General features: G+C 34.6%; 1 protein-coding gene across 2 annotated transcripts in view; it reads right to left on the bottom strand.

Annotated features, from left to right (window-relative positions):
- The window catches only part of LOC118735320 (cell wall protein DAN4-like), a 318,943-nt gene that overhangs the window by 175,160 nt on the left and 126,417 nt on the right, over positions 1-17,366 (bottom strand). Inside the window, exons 1-2 of one of the 2 annotated variants that reach the window (XM_036465001.1) lie at positions 13,287-13,856; positions 12,442-12,474 (exon numbers count right to left, since the gene is read on the bottom strand). In XM_036465001.1, coding sequence (XP_036320894.1) covers positions 12,442-12,474; positions 13,287-13,343 — 90 coding nt within the window. In that variant the 5' untranslated portion in view covers positions 13,344-13,856. Of the gene's footprint in view, positions 1-12,441; positions 12,475-13,286; positions 13,857-17,366 lie in introns of those variants that run through there. The other variant, XM_036465002.1, reaches the window with a different exon arrangement.

The raw sequence follows: 17,366 nt of genomic DNA on the forward strand, positions 1-17,366 counted from the left end.
GTACAAATTTTTGTACAATTGAAAAAGACGTTTTTGGGTAGGAAATGACTTTTTTTCAGACCAAGAGGGACGTTTTCTCATGCCCAAGACCTGGCAACACTGCTCATTATGCAATTTTTGAAGCAAAAAAGAAAAAATTAGTTAACACCTAATTTCTCACAGTTCATCCACCGATTCCCCACGTAAACTGAAATTCCCCACAAAAAGCGGTCCATTCCCGATTCCCCACGCGAACTGAAATTCCCCGCAAATCGGGGAATTCCCCACGAGTTGGTTTCCCTGATTGACAGAAAAGCGGAGAGGCAGGCGATGTAGTAAAAGTTGGCGCCCAATCCACGACGGATATCAGTCGAAGCGGCAGCACTGCTGGCAGCACACTTTTCCAACGATATAACGTTGTGTTTGTAAGCTTACGCGCTGATATCGACACAAAAATATACAATAACATGGCAGCGCATCCGTTAAAGACAACGGATATGAATATCCCTTGAAGCCATCAGACCGCGTAAATGAGCATATAGTTATTGAGATGAAATTGCAAAATGAACACAGAATCTGAAATCCAACAACAGAGCTCGGAGGGAAAACCATAGAACGACGACAATGTCAGATATGGCTGGACAGCGCAAAGGCAAACAAAGGAAAAAGCACACAGAATGGAGATATAAAAGAAAGGGTGTTGTGTGTCGTAGTTACAATTTTACGTATACGCGGTGTAGTACTATCGCTAAATTGCAACCATGTATGTATGCATGCATCCAGCAACATCGCAAAAAATCGTTCAAATAACAGTTATTGTCCAGCTTTTTTGCTTTTTGAAGAGGGAAAAAATTTACTGCGTTTCTGTTGCGGTCGAAGTTGCTGGGCGGTGATGTAATACTCGTAGTGGTGAGTTGTTACTTTTACTCAGCTGCCCACAATTGTTTTACGATGACGCTGATGAGACCATACTCTTTATTTTATTGTGAAAAGTAAAAGAGTACATTTTAGCTCTTCAGTTATTATTTTGAGGTTAAAAGACTAAACAAAAATCCATCGAGTCGCTAGGATGATCGTCAATTTACACAGCTTTCCCTCTAGTGGTGATTTCGTTTCTACCAAAAAATTTCGTCTTTTGATTGCCGCTTTCTCTTTTCGTGTTCGGTTCCAAAATAAAGGCAAAAGGTGAGAAAATGTTGTGTTCGTTTCTGAGAGTGCCACACTCTTGTAAGGCAAAAGAGGCACAGTCTCTGCCCTTTGAAGCTTTGTCAGGGGTGATGTTTGCCCTGAAAATCAGATAGTTGCTTGAAACGACATTATTATGAATTGCGCGAGCGAGACGCGGACAAGAAGGATTGAGTGCTGAAGGCCGACCAAGAATCTAACATTTTTAATTGTAGCGCAGGAGTCAACTCCACACAGTTGCTGTCACCTTTCAATTCGGCTTAACGCTGACCACAATGTTTCGGGTGGGAGGTTCGTCGAACATGACGTTGGATCAGCATGCAAACAAAGTGATTTGTGTTTGCCACCTCGGAATTTAGGTGCCAGATGTAACCGTAGAGGCCGCTGCACATACAGATTTCAGTTTAAACAGCGTGCAACACATATCTTCGCTTCCTCTTTGGCGATGTGCGGGATGTTATCCCTATGCTAAGGCTGCTTCGAGAACTGAGTACATTTCGCAGAACTAAAAAAAAAAAATCTGAACAATTTTTTTTGCATAAATCAATTCACAGGACTCACCTCCAAAATGTTATACTCGGATTTGTAATAATTACGATCCACAAGCAGTTATATTTCTGGATCTGACTTTTTAGTTAGCTCACTTTAAATCTAGGTGGGCATTGCCCAATGCTTTAATATGCTACTCCTTCGAAATCAGAGCGTCTACGTCTCGCTTGATGTCATTCCTCCAGCTGCGGAGGTGCTTCCTCGCGTGTGGTGGTGGTATTTAATTACGAATATTATCGTTGTTGGGATGGCTACCACAATCGGTGGCACCCCAAAGAACTTCTTCGAGAACGACCTGCTGTGCTGAACCGGCGCGTCGTAGAGGTGCTGTTCAGAGAACATGAGACGGCGTCCTAGCGCCTTGTAAGTGGCGAGTAAAGCTTTTTAGTCCACAGCGCTAGTGACTACAGAGTCGACTTTTCTGTTGAGGATTAAGCTGATCTCCTTATTCCATGAAGTTTGTGTATTTCTGGCAGTGCAGAATTTCGCAGTTCCGAAGGCAGTTAGAATGGCGAGTATCGTCCACGCTGTTCCGACTTGGAAGGCATGAGTCTAAGATATTCTGTAAAAGCATCGCATGATTTACTGTCGAATGCTGTCTATAATTAAAGTCACGATGATAGTTCTGTGGCAGAGTCGACAATGATCCTGACCTTAATTTATCTGTACGGTGATGGCTTTGATATACTTATATACTATGCATTTAATAGATCCGTGTTGGTGGCAGACACATCTTTAAGCAAACTTAGGTAGATTTTGACGTAGAATACGTCTTACCTTTCGATATGGAGGCTATTTTCAAATGTTGTAGTAGTAATTTTTAGAGCTTCACGAGAACTCTTATTGCACGAGAACTAGTGAAGCGATTTCAAAGCAGAGTGTGGCGTTTCAAAGGCAAAATTCCACACCTATCGACAGAGAGATTTCTGTTAGTAACCGATTCGGTGTCTGTCGTAGAAACAACGGTAAATACTGGCTTATTTTGGGGTCAATTTTGAGCCTTTAAAGTTCTCTAGCAACTTATGGTTTGCAGATATAAATTTCATTTTCTGTTCTTTGAAGCAGTAGAAATATTATCGTGTACAAATTTTATATAAATTCAACAATATCGAGGATTTTAAGGCAAAAGATTGTTGAAAAAACTAGCACATTTTGTAAAATCCAAAATTCTCGAAAATCGCTCGAATGATTTTGTTTTTGTTTTCCTTAATCAATAACTCAAGTTTTTTCCATTCATTTGGTATATGGAAAGTGTTAGTTGATATCTTCTAAATATGTTTATTCTATTCAAATATATGGGCATAAATGATTTTCCATACAAAATCATTTTGCAAACACGTGCTTGCGCTGGAAATGAGAGAAGGAGACAGAAAGTATGTTTGTGTAGGTATTTCGGCTTTTGAGTTACAGATGTCGCAATATTTATAACCTAATCGCAGCGTATTTATGTAAATACATACATACATATGTATGTACATATGTTGATTGCTGTACATTCATATGTACATATGAATGCATAATACGCGAAACATTTTTGGTCACGTCAGATCTGTACCGTTTGTGCGATTTTACAAAATGAGGTATCAAATTAAAGGGCTTGGCCTTTGTAAGTATGTGCAATAACTTTTTATTTTTATAAAAAGAGTTGCCCCCTAATGAAAAAATTAAATTCAAATTATTTTTAAGTTAAATCAATTATTACAGCATGAGTATCGATCGAAATGGTTTTGAAAAGGCTATATTTCTTAGTTGTATGTAGAGGGGTTGCCACCCGTTTCAAAAAGCAAGTTCGGCTTAAATAAAGGCAGAAAATTGAAACGTATATCCTGATATGGATGTCAGATGAAAGAGGTTGTGGTTTGAAAGTTTGAAAGTTGTTACAAAGTTAGATTCAATAAAAGCAATAAGATAAATAAATTACTACTTCAATGTGAATATAAATTGCTTTGAAGAAACTTTAATTAAAAATTGAATTAAGAGGGTTAGATAACTTAATTATGTATCACAATACAAGTTACAGACGAAATAGGTTTAACGAGGTTTTGGTTTATATATAATTTGGACAGGATTGCCATCTGTTTGAAAAGTCGAGTTAAACTAAATTATATGAAATATTGAAATATTGACGTCAAACAAAGGATTATTAAGAAATGTCTAGTTTTAGCATTTATAACATTATTTAATAAGTCAGAAGAATTAGTAGAGTATGGGTATAAACTGACATTCGTTAAAAATGTTTTTTTCTTAATTTTATTTAAGAGGGTTGTTATATATATGTTTTATGTTTTATATATGTTTTATGTTTTACATATGTTTTAGACATTTAATTCAACTAGAATTAAGGGTATTATATACACAATTTAAATATGTATCGTAATATGTGTGTAAGTCGAAAAAAGTTTAACAAGGTTTTGGTTTTAAAATATTTTGAATAGGTTTGCCACCTGGTTTAAAATAAGAATTTAATTATAGTATGCATAAGTTAAATGAAATATTAAAACATGACGTGAACGCAAGGTGGTAAGGTGTCCTTAGTTTAAATATGAATAATATTAAAGAGTGTTGCCACCTGTTTAAAATGCTAAACTCAAATTATTTAATAAGTGAAAGCAATTATTAAAAATTTGGGTATCAAATGAAATGGGTCTAAAAAGGCGTTATTTCTGAACTGTATTTAGGAGCGTTGTCACGTATTTAAAAAACGTATTTAAATTTTGCGGATCAAGACGAAGGCGCTGGACTGGTCCTTTTTTTTTGCATACATCAATTCAAAGTATTTACTCCAATTAATGCAAATATTTGTTTGAAGTAGAACTTCTTTAACGGCGGTTGGTTGTTGGGAGTAAATTGGCAAATTCAACAGAAAATTGCATACGGAAATGGTTGGGACGGAATACCATGTGCTTCTTAAATGTATGCACATGGTACTAATTAAACACAAAACCAATACAAGAATGAAAGTAAAGGTGAGTACATACATAAATAGATAAGGCACTGGTAATAATAAAAACAAAATAAAGATGCGTAAAGATAGGGGCAAAAATTAAGATCAAGTTAAATTTAAAAATTTTACTTATATAAGGGCAAAGGTGGGAGTTTGTTATCGATATTTTATAGATATTTTTATCTATTTTGTTATCGTCACTTTTATCGGGTTTGTTATCTATATTTTTATCAATGTTATTATCAATTTTGCTATCGATACACATGATATAACATCACATTGCATCGCATAACCTGACATCACGTCACATAACATCTTATTACATCATCGCTCCTCATCTAGGTGAATATGTAGATGAAGAAAACGATAAAATCAAACACATAATATCGATAATAAAATCGAGAAATACTTGATAAAAAATCGAGAACTAATCGATAACAAAATCGATAAATAATAGATAACAAAATCGATAAATAATAGATAACAAAATCGATAAATAATCGATAACAAAAGCGATAAACAAATGTATGACAAATTTTATAAAAATAACGATAGCATCGATATTAATATTGGTATAACAATATAAAATCGATAACAAAAATCGATACAAATATCGATAACAAAATCAATAAAAATATCCAAAACAAAATCGATAAATAATCGGTAACAAAATCGATAAATAATCGATAAAAGACCGATAAGAATATCGATTATTATATCGATAAGTCCCGAGAATCCCGAAAATCTCTAAAACCCCAAAATAGTTCCCAGATTGAGTCTCTTTGTCTCTATCTATATCCTTTTCTCTTTAATTACCTTTATTTTAATCTTCTTCCTCTATTTTCATCTTCACTTTTATCGGTATTTTCATACTCATCTTTTTCTTTATATTTATCTTTGTTTTTATACCCGAGCGCACTTGTGCACAAGGGTATTATAACTTTGTTCACATAACGGTTGTTTGTAACAGGCAAAACGAATCGAGATAGATATAGACAAATGTATACATAAATGACCAGAATGAAAAGAGAAATCGATGCGCCGGGTATTTAATGTTCGGCTCCGCTCGAACTTAGACTTTCTTACTTGTTGTTTTTATTTTTATGTTTATCAATGTCTTGGTCTTAATTTTTGCCTTTATCTTTACGCATTATTGTTTTTGTTTTTATTTTTACTTTAACCTTTATCCTTTTCCCTTTACTTTCATTCTTGTATTGGTCTATTTCTAAGCGTTATTCTTTAACACTTTATTAGCAAGTTTTTGTTAAATTAATAACATACATTCAAGAAGCTCTTGTTTCTGTCCCAACCGTTTCCGTTACACCATTTCCGCGTGCAATTTCCGTTGAATTCCCCAATTTACTCTCAATCAACCAGCCGCCGCTAAAGTAGTTGCACTTCAAAAAGGTAGAGAGTGTGTCACATTTCACTTGAGTTTGAAATTTGAGATGTGTGCTAAGGGTGAAGTATCATATTTGGGTAGGCCTTCATCTAGAAACGTTACATTTTGAAAGACGCGCGACTCAGTGGGTTAATCTTGGAAATACATTCAGCTCACCGTTTATCTGCAAAGTTTCCCAAATATGGGAAAACTTACAGCTGATTGAAAAACTCAGTAGATTGTCATTTTGCAATTCGTTTTGTATTGTGGATCTTATTATTGAGAAACAATTCCTGTAAACAAAAGACGCGATGGTAAGTAAGTATCTATTCCATATTCATGCATTTATGATAGTTTTTCGTATAAACTAAATTTTTCGAATATTCTTTGATATCTCATTGACCTTTGGCAATCGACTAAAATAATACTAAATTGCAATTGATTGATACTTCCCATTTATGTTAAAAAGGAAGTTAAACAATTTTTTTTAAGAGATGGAGTCATAAGTAAAAAAGTAATTTTTCCGTTTTTCAAAGTTAGCCTACGAAATCGAGATATGGACTTTCGAAAATCGGCACAGGTAAAAAATTATTTTTAATTATTGTATGTAAATAACTAAAAAAGTAAAAATATAGGCATAGTCCGCCTTGTGCTCTTATTTAAACGGTATATAACTTTTTTTGTGTAAACCTATATTACAGATGTCACAAATTTTTTAAAAATCAGTTCAAAATTTTTTAAATATAAGGATCTTTGACCCTCTATATCATCTGTAATATAAGTTTGCACAAAAAAAGTTATATACCGTTTAAATAAGAGGAAAAGGCGTACCACGGCTATGTTTTTACTTTTTTTTAGTAGTTTACATACAGCAATTAAAAATAATTTTTTTACCAAAGGTCCAATTTCGAACTTCGAAGGCTCGATTTTGGAGGACAACTTCGAAAAACGGAGAAATAACTTTGTAATTATGACTCAAACTCTTAAAAAATTGGTTTGGTCCAATCCCCGGCCGAGTGCTGTACAGTGTAATTTTTAGGAAAACTTAAAGAAAATACTGATAGTTTTTTTTCTTGCTTCGTTCTGCTTCATGAGTTTCTGGTAATCTTTGCTCGGCCCCTGATCCCTATATTAAAAATAAAGCAGTGCAATTAACTGCGTTGTGCGTGTGCCGAGAGAATTGCAAATTTATATTTTTATCATTAAGGTAAAATGAAAATGAAAATGAAATGAAATTTTTGTAGAAAAAAAGAACTAAGCCTCCCTGTGAACACACGTGAGTGCGATCTTCCTGCAACATCGTGAGCACTTACAAAATTGCGGAATTATTGACCGTATCTGCGTCCGCATAATTGCGCAATGATTGATAAATTTCGTTATTTTTCTGAAAAATTATATTTGTATCATATAATTACAACACACTGGTGAAAAATGCCTATCAGCTCTTCGAATTCACTGAATTTTCAAAATTTTCAAATTACTTAATTTTAAATTTTTACTTTTTTTGTTGTATTTTCGAATTTGTACTATCTTACATAGTTGAAAGTCACAGCAAGTTTGAATATTTTCGCAGGTTTAGAGAATAACAAAAATTCTAAAATTTTGAATTTTATGAAATTATTAAATTTCTTGAGATTACTTATTTTTAGTTTTTGTTATTTCATGGGCTTATAACAATTATATTCAACAATTTTTATTGAGCTTGCGGCCGTTTTTAATGAAAAACTTATTGTAGAAAAGCAAAAATAAGTTCAAAAATTAGGATAATTTCCACAATTTTTAAAACTATCGAAATCTGAGAGATTCTAGAAATTTTGGTAAAATGAGAATATTTTGAAATGTCAAAATTATTGAAATTTTAGAAATTTTTATATTTTCTAAAATTTTGAGAATTTTATTTATTCTGAAATTCATCCTAAAATGTAAAGATGTGAAACATCACAAATTGTCGAAAAATTCGTATGTTCATGGTACTTGTGTATAAAACCTAGAAAATATTTAGAATTCTAAAATATATTAACATATTTGAAAAAATTCCTTAATTTGCCACCTTTTTATACATTTATTTTGTGCTTTGTCTCCTTCAGTACATACTATTTTAGTATGTTATTCACGATATATGTTGAAAAAATATTAATCCTCTCCTATGTTTATGTTAATCTTCTCCTATGTTTTCAAAGCTTGTTTACTTTTTATATTCCACGGCGGAATGCTCGAGCAGCAAAAAGACTTTATAACACATGTAAACTTGATTTTGACTTTGGTTTTCAGATTTATTCTTTTAGTAGTAGAGAAAAGCACATATAATATGGTGACCCTTTTTTTCGTCAATTACCCCTTTTTTGCGACTTTCTGAAAATTATCAACGGCAACACTGAAGATCTCACTCTATAAGTCACTCATCATGCCTATGCTGGTGTATGGCGCGGAGGCATGGACAATGAACACATCTGATGAAGCGGCTCTTGGAGTTTTCGAGAGAAAGATTCTGCGAAAGATTTACGGACCTTTACACGTTGGCGATGGCGAATACCGCAGACGATTTAACGATGAGCTGTATGAGCTTACGACGATATAGTCATAGTGCAGCGAATTAAAATTCAGTGGCTGCGCTAGCTTGGCCGTGTCGTTCGAATGGACAGAAACGCTCCTGCTCTGAAAGTATTCAACGCGGGAAGCGATGCTGGTAACAGAGGAAGAGGAAGGCCTCCTCTGCGTTGGAAAGACCAGGTGGAGAAGGACTTGGCTTCACTTGGCATTTCCAAATGGCGACAGCTAGCACAGAAGAGAAATGACTGGCGTGCTGTTTGGAACTCGGTCTAAATCGCCTGGGCGGTTACAGCGCCAATAAAGAAAAAGAAGAAGATGAAAAATGTTTTCACTTCAAGGTTCCATAGAACAATAATTGGCCCCAAGGCTATATAGTTATATCACAAAGTTTTATATTAAGTATATTCTAAGTTTTTCAGCTTGATAAGTACTTTTGCCAATTTTATTGTACCTTATTCTAATCCTGATTATATTCCTTATCTGGGAGGTTCCATGGGAAACTGAACCTCATTGCAAAAATTTTTTTCTTTATAAAAAAATAAACAAACGTGAGGATAAGACATTAGCAAAAATCTTGAATCAAGCGAAGAATAACAAATTAAAGCTTTAAATGCATTTTTACGTTTTGAAATCAAGTTCTAAGTAAATTTCTTGAGTGACTTTAGGTTGCGTTGAGAGTGCTGCCAAATAATTTTCGATTCATAATTCAAATGTTTGGTAAGAAAAATATATAGTAGAACTCCTCTACTTTTAATAAAATTGTGTTATATATTAATTGTGTGAGTGCTTTATCTATATTTTGAAATATTATTAAGCAATATTAGTCTTGTCCCACACGTGACAAAAAAGGTCAAAAGTTGTTATGTATATTTATTTACAGAAGTTGAAGTTGTGTTTCGTGTTTGTTACCTAATGTTAAACATTCATTGCAAATGTTTACCACAATTGCACTTTCATTTCCACATAGTTAGACAAGAAAAATTCAACAGTGAAGCACGTCCCACCCGTGACCCGAGGTAGGTTTACAGGGCTGATAAGCTTTATTTGTTTATTGAGGTGGACGCAGGGGACGAGTGGAGGAAGCGCGGGTAAATGTACCCTTGTTGTCAACGAATTAAGTTAAATGACATTCCGAGCAGTTTTGGTTTTTTCTTTTGTTTATTTAATGTTTATAGTTTTTTTTTATAAAAATATAGCACATCATATAACCAGAACCACATAAATCCACATACTACAAACTAACAATTACACCCAAAAATTTTAAACTTTTTGTTCAGAATTTTCCGAAAAATTGTAGGTATGCAGTTGTATATCCCATTAAATTAAGAGAGGTAATGGTTAAAACTTCCAGACGCTAGGAAATCGCGTTGATTTTTAATCATTTTTTTTGGCTGGCGGTACTAGGCATTTTCTTCTATATAAAAGGCACTATTCTAAGATAAAACGTGAGTGAATTGAACCCCTACTTGGCTTCTAATATTTTTTAATAATTAATTTATTAAAGATTAGCCCACACTAAAAAATCCTTTTCATATAAAAATTCGTACGTGTTCCACCCGTGACAAAGGAATTTCGGATTTTTTTTATAATAAAGCCATAATTTTTTGTAGTTTTTTCTTTGTTTGTATTTGTGGTTCTTTGTTTTATTATATGACATCAAGTTTACATAGAAAAGTCAAATAAATTCGCAGAGTTTCCGTAAAGATAGCTGGTCCAAAAAGCAGGTTCTTTTTTTTTGTCCCGACAGAAGAAATAACTCAGATCTTTTCATATAAAAGTAAGCTGGACTTTTTTTCGTGTTTTGTAAAAAATCATATACTTAATAGTCAATTAGGCGTAGCTTTATCAAAATGTAGAATTGTTGACTACTTTATACTTAAATTTAAACAGGAAAGATCATTTTTTCTGTAGAAATGTCCCACCCATGACGGTGGAATCGCCCATCTATAACTTTTTTGACTCGCATACATATGTATGGTATATATTAATTGCTGGACCTTTTCTGTTGTTCTCCAAAAGAAATTATATTTTTCTAGCGCTCACTTTCTGTGGCCATGAACTTTCTAAGCGAGCAAAAATCATCCAAAAAGATTTAGAGTTTATTGGCACTTGTTTACAAATTTAACAATGGAAAATCGATTTTCATGACTAACGTCCGGTGATTTTATTTTGCACATTTCAAATAAGTTTGGAGACAACCCTACACAGCTAACAAACATCGCCGGCGGCACGAATATCAAACATGTCAGCGAGCACAATAAGCGCAATAACAATGCAGTTATTTTGTTATAATAACCACAACAGAGTGCTCAAGCAATACCGGAAAAGCACACGATTGTGTGGCTAACCGGAGAAAAGGCGTAGACAGTCGCCGAAGCAGAAATGTGCATTTAGCTTGGTGCGAAAGCGACGCAGTTCATTGAACAGGTTGAGACTTACAAAATGAAAAACTAAATCAGAGCCAGTGCCCAGCAAATAAGCAATCGAAAAAACCGACACGTAGATGAAAATTAAAGCGGCTACACTCAATATCTAGCCTCAGCCACATTCATTGCACTTCCAATGGCGGCACAATAATAGGTACCTGCTGGCCATTCGTAAATAAACCAACTGGCGCTGGAGCAAAATATAAATAGCTATCGTTAAAGATGTGTTGGAAAAATACAGTACAGCAGCCACAGAACAAATGCAAACGACCCAGAGTGGCAGCGCAATGAAATTCAGCAACAGACCAGACCGCATCAACGTGAGGTAGAAAGACCCGCAACCAAGGCGTTGAAAGCTTTGGATCAAACTAAAAATGCATCCACAGACCGCCAACTGAGGGAAAGACCATGAAGCCAAATACGAATACGGGCCCAGGAGTTGTATGCATGTCACGTGACTGCCACAGGCGATTGCAGCTGACTCACAAAAAGCGTAGCTGGAGAAAAGGAGTAGAAACGCAGTGGGCTTATTAAAAATTGGACTGCTTTTTGCGTGCGCTCACTATTCGGGCAAGCCATGATGTGACGGGCACGTAGTAGGTAGTAGAGGAGGAAAGCTGCCGCGAACGAGTAAATAGTAAAAGTTTTTCTAGCGCTAACTGCACTTGTATGCCATGCCAGCCAGCAGGCAAAACTGGAATGGAATGGATGAAAGCATATATAGATGGAAACGAAAAACCAAACGAGCTGGGAAAATGTGAAGAGGCAAAAATAGGTAATAGAAAAAAGGCCACAACGCGCTGAGTTGGAGTGGCTGCAGCAGAGAGGAAGGGTAGCAAATGAATAGTGTATGGAGGGTAGCGGGTAGGAACAGAACTGGTAACCAGCCAGCCGGCTGAAGTAGTAAGGCAGTCTTGGTGTTGTTGCCGACCGCTACCACTGTTGAAAAAGTCTTTATCCTTTTGTCAAATATGCTGTACACATCTACACGTCAGCTATAAAATGTAAGTCTGTCTGAGTGCCTGCATTTATATTTTTAATATTTTTTTTTTCATTTGGCATTTGCCACCACGCCACCATTAAGTTTTTCATATTTTCTCATTTACTTTTGCTTTTCCCGTTGCACTTTTTTTTAACTTTTGCCAACTATTTTTCCCCCACGAAAAATTTCTTTAATTTTTATTTTATCTTTCTTTGTATAAGTTGTGGTTTCTGTGAAACTATGTCCATATGTATTTGTGTGAAAGAATTCGCCTACATTTATTTTTCCTATTCATTTCTGCTATTTGATTTCCTTTCGTAGTTTTTGTTTTGGTTTTGCTTTCGCTGCGATAAAACGCTTCGAGCGCATTTCATTCATTCATTCATTCATTTGTTCACTCACTCCTTTGCGCATTCATTCATACATTCATTCATACAAAACTTACCTCTTTCAATTCCGGAAATGTCTTTTGCGTAGCCTGAAATTAGAAAGAAGAATTAGGAAAATTAATGTTTTAGTTACGTTTCGGGTTGCAGTCGGCGGAAATTTTCGCCACACCTCCTGCAAATCATTAATTATAAAAAATATCAGTATGTATGTATTGAAAGAGAAACTCAATTTTGTGAGGGTGCGAGCAATGTGTGATACACTTTCAAATTAATTAAATCGGTAATGGCTAAGTTTGCTTTACACTTGAGATAAAAGATGGTAGGCGAGAATGGCGGAAATTTATATAAATACTTAATTAAAATAATTTCTATACAGGGTGTCCCAGAACTCAAGCCGAAACGGGGTGACAGGATTGATTGTAACCATCATGAGAAAAATTAGAAAAAAAATCTATCCCATGCAGTTTGAAAATTATGGGCATTTAAGAAAAACCTAGAAATTTGGTCAAACTGTCGGTTATTGTGGTTAATTTTTATTATTTTTGTTCATTTAAACTTTGGAACCTTAACCCTAAATAACATTTCTAGATCCTAAGTCAAAAATAATGATACAATTGCCCCAAGTTTTCTAGAATTAAGTCTATTTGTTAAACTATGAATTTAAAATTTTTATAATTTGTCGACTTTGCGTTCGCCCATTTAATCAGGATTGTAAAATGGTACAATACTTGTTAGTTTCATACTAAAAAAAAAACGAGTAAAAAAGAAAAACCTCAAGTAACCTGATTTTTGCTAACCCATTTTACTCAGTTCAAATGTTTTTTATTCGCACAAGCTCTTGGTAGGCTCTTAATTTTTTTTAATTTTTTTTTTTTATTCCAAGAACGCAAGCGAGCTCTACCTCCAGCCCGTATTTGATTCGGGAAATTGCCGCCCTCTGTGAGTGAACGTTGCACATTAACAAACACGCGGTGATCCGGATAGCGCTCTAAATTTGGATATCTTTCCCGATAAAGTCTAGCGGCGGCACTTGCGTTGCATCTGCATTATCCATAAATGAGGTGCATGTTCGCATATTCTTGTGAAGTGTAGCGCGTAGGCATGGTAGATAACAAGAATGCCAACACAAAAGTCCAATTCCAAAAGAGAGAAGCCAAAGTTGCCGGTATGTAATCAACAAGTCCAATTCACAAAAATCCAAGTCCAAAAAGCCAAAGTTGTCAGTACTAAATCAACACAAGCGAATACGGAAAGGTGCGCTGTAGACGAATGAGCGAAACGTACTAACTGCAGTGTTACCGTTACAGCGTCAGACTGGTAGCGTAGCCATTTGCTTGGTATGGCGACTGTATCTGTTTCATTCGCACGCGTTTAAACGACGCATCTCCGTCTCACTGCCTGGCGTCACTATCTGTCTCGCTCGCTCATGGCAAACATGTCCACTATCCATCTCTCTCATCATTTTGCCGTAAAATTAAGAACCTACCAAGAGCTCGTGCGAATAAAGAACATTTGAGCTGAGTAAAATGGGTTAGCAAGAATCGGGTTACTTGAGGTTTTTATTTTTTTACTCGTTTTTTTTTTTTAGTATGAAACTAACAAATATTGTACCATTTTACAATCCTGATTAAATGCGCGAACTTTTAATGGCACTCGCCAAGGCACTTTAGTACATTTTTTTTAAAGCACGGCCTTTCAGAGTCGACAAATTATAAAAATTTTAAATTCATAGTTTAACAAATAGTCTTAATTCTAGAAAACTTGGGGCAATTGTATCATTATTTTTGACTTAGAAGCTAGATATGTTATTTAGTGTTAAGGTTCCAAAGTTTAAATGAACAAAAATAATAAAAATTAACCACAATAACCGAAAAATGGTTACAGTTTGACCAAATTTCTAGGGTTTTCTTAAATGCCCTTAATTTTCAAACTGCATGGGATAGATTTTTTTTCTGATTTTTCTCATCATGGTTACAATCAATCCTGTCACCGTTTCGGCTTGACGTTGAGTTCTGGGACACCCTGTATAAACAATATTTACAATGCTTATTTGTATATGAGTAGTGAGCTTTAGCTCTGACTCAATTTTCTGATTAAATAATTTAAATAAAACTCCTTTTCAGAACTAAAGATTTGAGACATTGCTAGAGGTTTATTTCAATTTAATCTATCTTGATGACACATAACCAGAAATTCTTTAATAAAGTGAAAATAATATGCTGCAAAAGTTAATAAATGGGTACATAACTTAAATTCAAATTTAATTTTAAAAATTTGTTATAAACTTTTTTTTGCCGACTATATTCTTTTCAAGAATTCTGTAAGGTAGTGTTACTAGAAAAGCTGCTTTGACTTGCCTTGGTACACAAATGTCAAACTTTTATAATTCGTTAAAATGGGTGGTTGAGAATGTCAGTGCGTTTGTATTTTCTTTCACTCTTCTTCGCTGAAAAAAGAGTATCAAAAATTTTATATTCGTGTGCCAAAAGTTAAAACAAAATACATGTAATTTTTTGTTTTTGTACCATCGCTACCATCTTACGTACTCGTATATGAAGTTTCCTTGATAATTTGATTTTTTTCCAAAAAAACGTTTACGCTTTCTAAATATGAACAAAATCGGACCATAAGTACTGGTTTACCAAATATGTCGACTCCTGCGCCATCTATCGGATCTTTCGTATTGCATTATCATCGGGTTCTGTGGGTCCAACTGTGAAGTTTCAAGTCTCTAGATCATCGGCGAGTTGGTTGAAAATCGATGGCACGATTTGCCCCTAACAAACATACTTACATACACACATCCAAACAGAGGAAGTTAAATAAAAGCTTGTTAAAAGAGTAAGATTTTGAGTTTTTTAGTAATGGGGAAATTTTCGAAATTTTGGAAGTTCTATACAATCAAGAGACTGTAAATTAATCTTAGCATCAAAATGTAGTATTTATTACCGCCATTAAAATATTAATCTTTCAATTGCTTGGATGTTTTGTTTTTTTTTTGTATGCTTCTTCTCATCGCTGAAGGAAGGAAAACTGCTCCACGTTATACCTTTACAGAGTAGGATTCTATCTCCGCGGTTATGGATTTCTGCTTCGCACTATCTCAAAAGTCATTTAGTTTGTTGCGTACTAAATTTTTTTTCAAAACCAATAATTTTTACAAAAGGTTTTTTTATAGCTTAAATTATTGTAACCAATAGAGGTATGTTGTACATACCTATGAATATACATAAATAGAAGTTCACAAAAGTTGATATAAAACTATTCGTCGATTTAAATAATTAACTTTTAACTGCGCATGTTTATTTTACGAGGAGGAAGCATGCAAAGCCTAACCCCGTCAGTGTGAGACTTTAACCCAAACTAAACCTCTTACCGTCATATACCGTTCCCCTCCCGGTACCACCGTCAAGGATTTCGTCGGGATAATAAGACTGTGTGACTGCTAAAGTTATATATCTAATGAAACGCAAAAAATATGCATACTTAGAATTTTGAATGCCCCTTGTCTGAAACCTCGTTTGGTATCAAAAGGCTCGTAGAGGTCTTTCCCAATTCTGACGGAGCTGGTGGTATTTCTCGACGTCATTTTACACAGCCGCATTAGTTTCGCAGGATTACGAAATTAAGACATCGTGGCATAAAGACAACTTATTTTCGTGATGCCGAAAGCGGCTTTGAAATCGAAAAATAGAAAGTGTGTGGCGGGCGTATTCTCACGGGTCTTTTCCAAATTTTGGCGTATTGCCAATAAGAGATCTATGGTGGATTTGGCAGATTTAAAGGTATATGTTTATTGTGAATAATTTGTTTCGAAAAAATGTGGTATTGCAACCTTTTCTTAAATTCAGGGGTCAGCTGAGTAATTCGGAATTTGAAATTGTGATTAAGGAATATATGTAATATATAAAAATCTCGTGTCACGGTGTTTATGGTCGAACTCCTAAACGGCTCGACCGCTCTTTATGAAATTTTTTTTTATATACATGGTAGCTTTGAGAATCGGATGTAAAGTATATTTCATACCGCTAGATGCAGGGGGCGTGGCACCTCCTATACATACCGAATTTTTCATATTGCATACCTCTGGAAGTGTTCATGGTAGAGTACTCGAACATGGTATGGAGATATATGTATATGAAAACAATCGCATACTCATGGAGAAAAATTGCGGTTATTGGAAAAGGGGGTTATGGTGCAGTTCATGGCCCCCACTAGGGATGTTTATTTTTCAGCTGTTACAGATCCCGGGATTTTCGGGATGGCGTTGTCACAATCCCGGGAACCCGAGATTAGTCCCGGAATTTAGATATTCATTACTTTTCAACAACTTGAATCGAAAAAATTGCTTCTATATTATTTATATTGTTTGAGAAGCTGAAAGTGACGTTTATATTTTTTTCTCTCTGACCGCAGGATTTATTTTGAAAGACTTTGTAATTTCAAAGATATGATTAATTCCTAAAATTGTTAAAAAAAAAATTCAATGAAATGTAGAATAAAAACATAGGTAGCAAATGCAATGGGAAATTTCTTTAGAATTTAAAAGATTTAAATTTTTTGGATGCACAAGGACGAGTAGGTATTTTTTAAGCTGACAAAGTTAGAAGAACGAAATTCGAGGATATTATTGAGTTAATATAAGCCCTTAACGTATAATTTTTTCAAAAACAAATATTCCGAAATTTCAAGGATACAATTTCAAAAAGACATTGTCAGTATTTACCAGCCCTTCTGCACCAGAAACTTGAATCTGTTTAAATTCTACAGGATTTCCTCATTAATTTTATACCCGCACTTCTTCTCTAAGCACCTTTCTCTGAATTTTTAAAATCATTTTTGAATAACTGACACCGGAGTGAGAAACTGAAAACGCAATTTTACTATATTTGGCCCATAGTTTCGCGAATATATTGATATTTGTGTTTAAAATTTACTATCACGTGGTGTTATATGTATAATGAGCCAGACATATATAAAA

The sequence above is a fragment of the Rhagoletis pomonella genome, unplaced genomic scaffold (genome assembly GCF_013731165.1).
Source record: "Rhagoletis pomonella isolate Grant_MI unplaced genomic scaffold, Rhpom_1.0 Rhpom_scaffold_00003, whole genome shotgun sequence".
NCBI lineage: Eukaryota > Metazoa > Arthropoda > Insecta > Diptera > Tephritidae > Rhagoletis > Rhagoletis pomonella.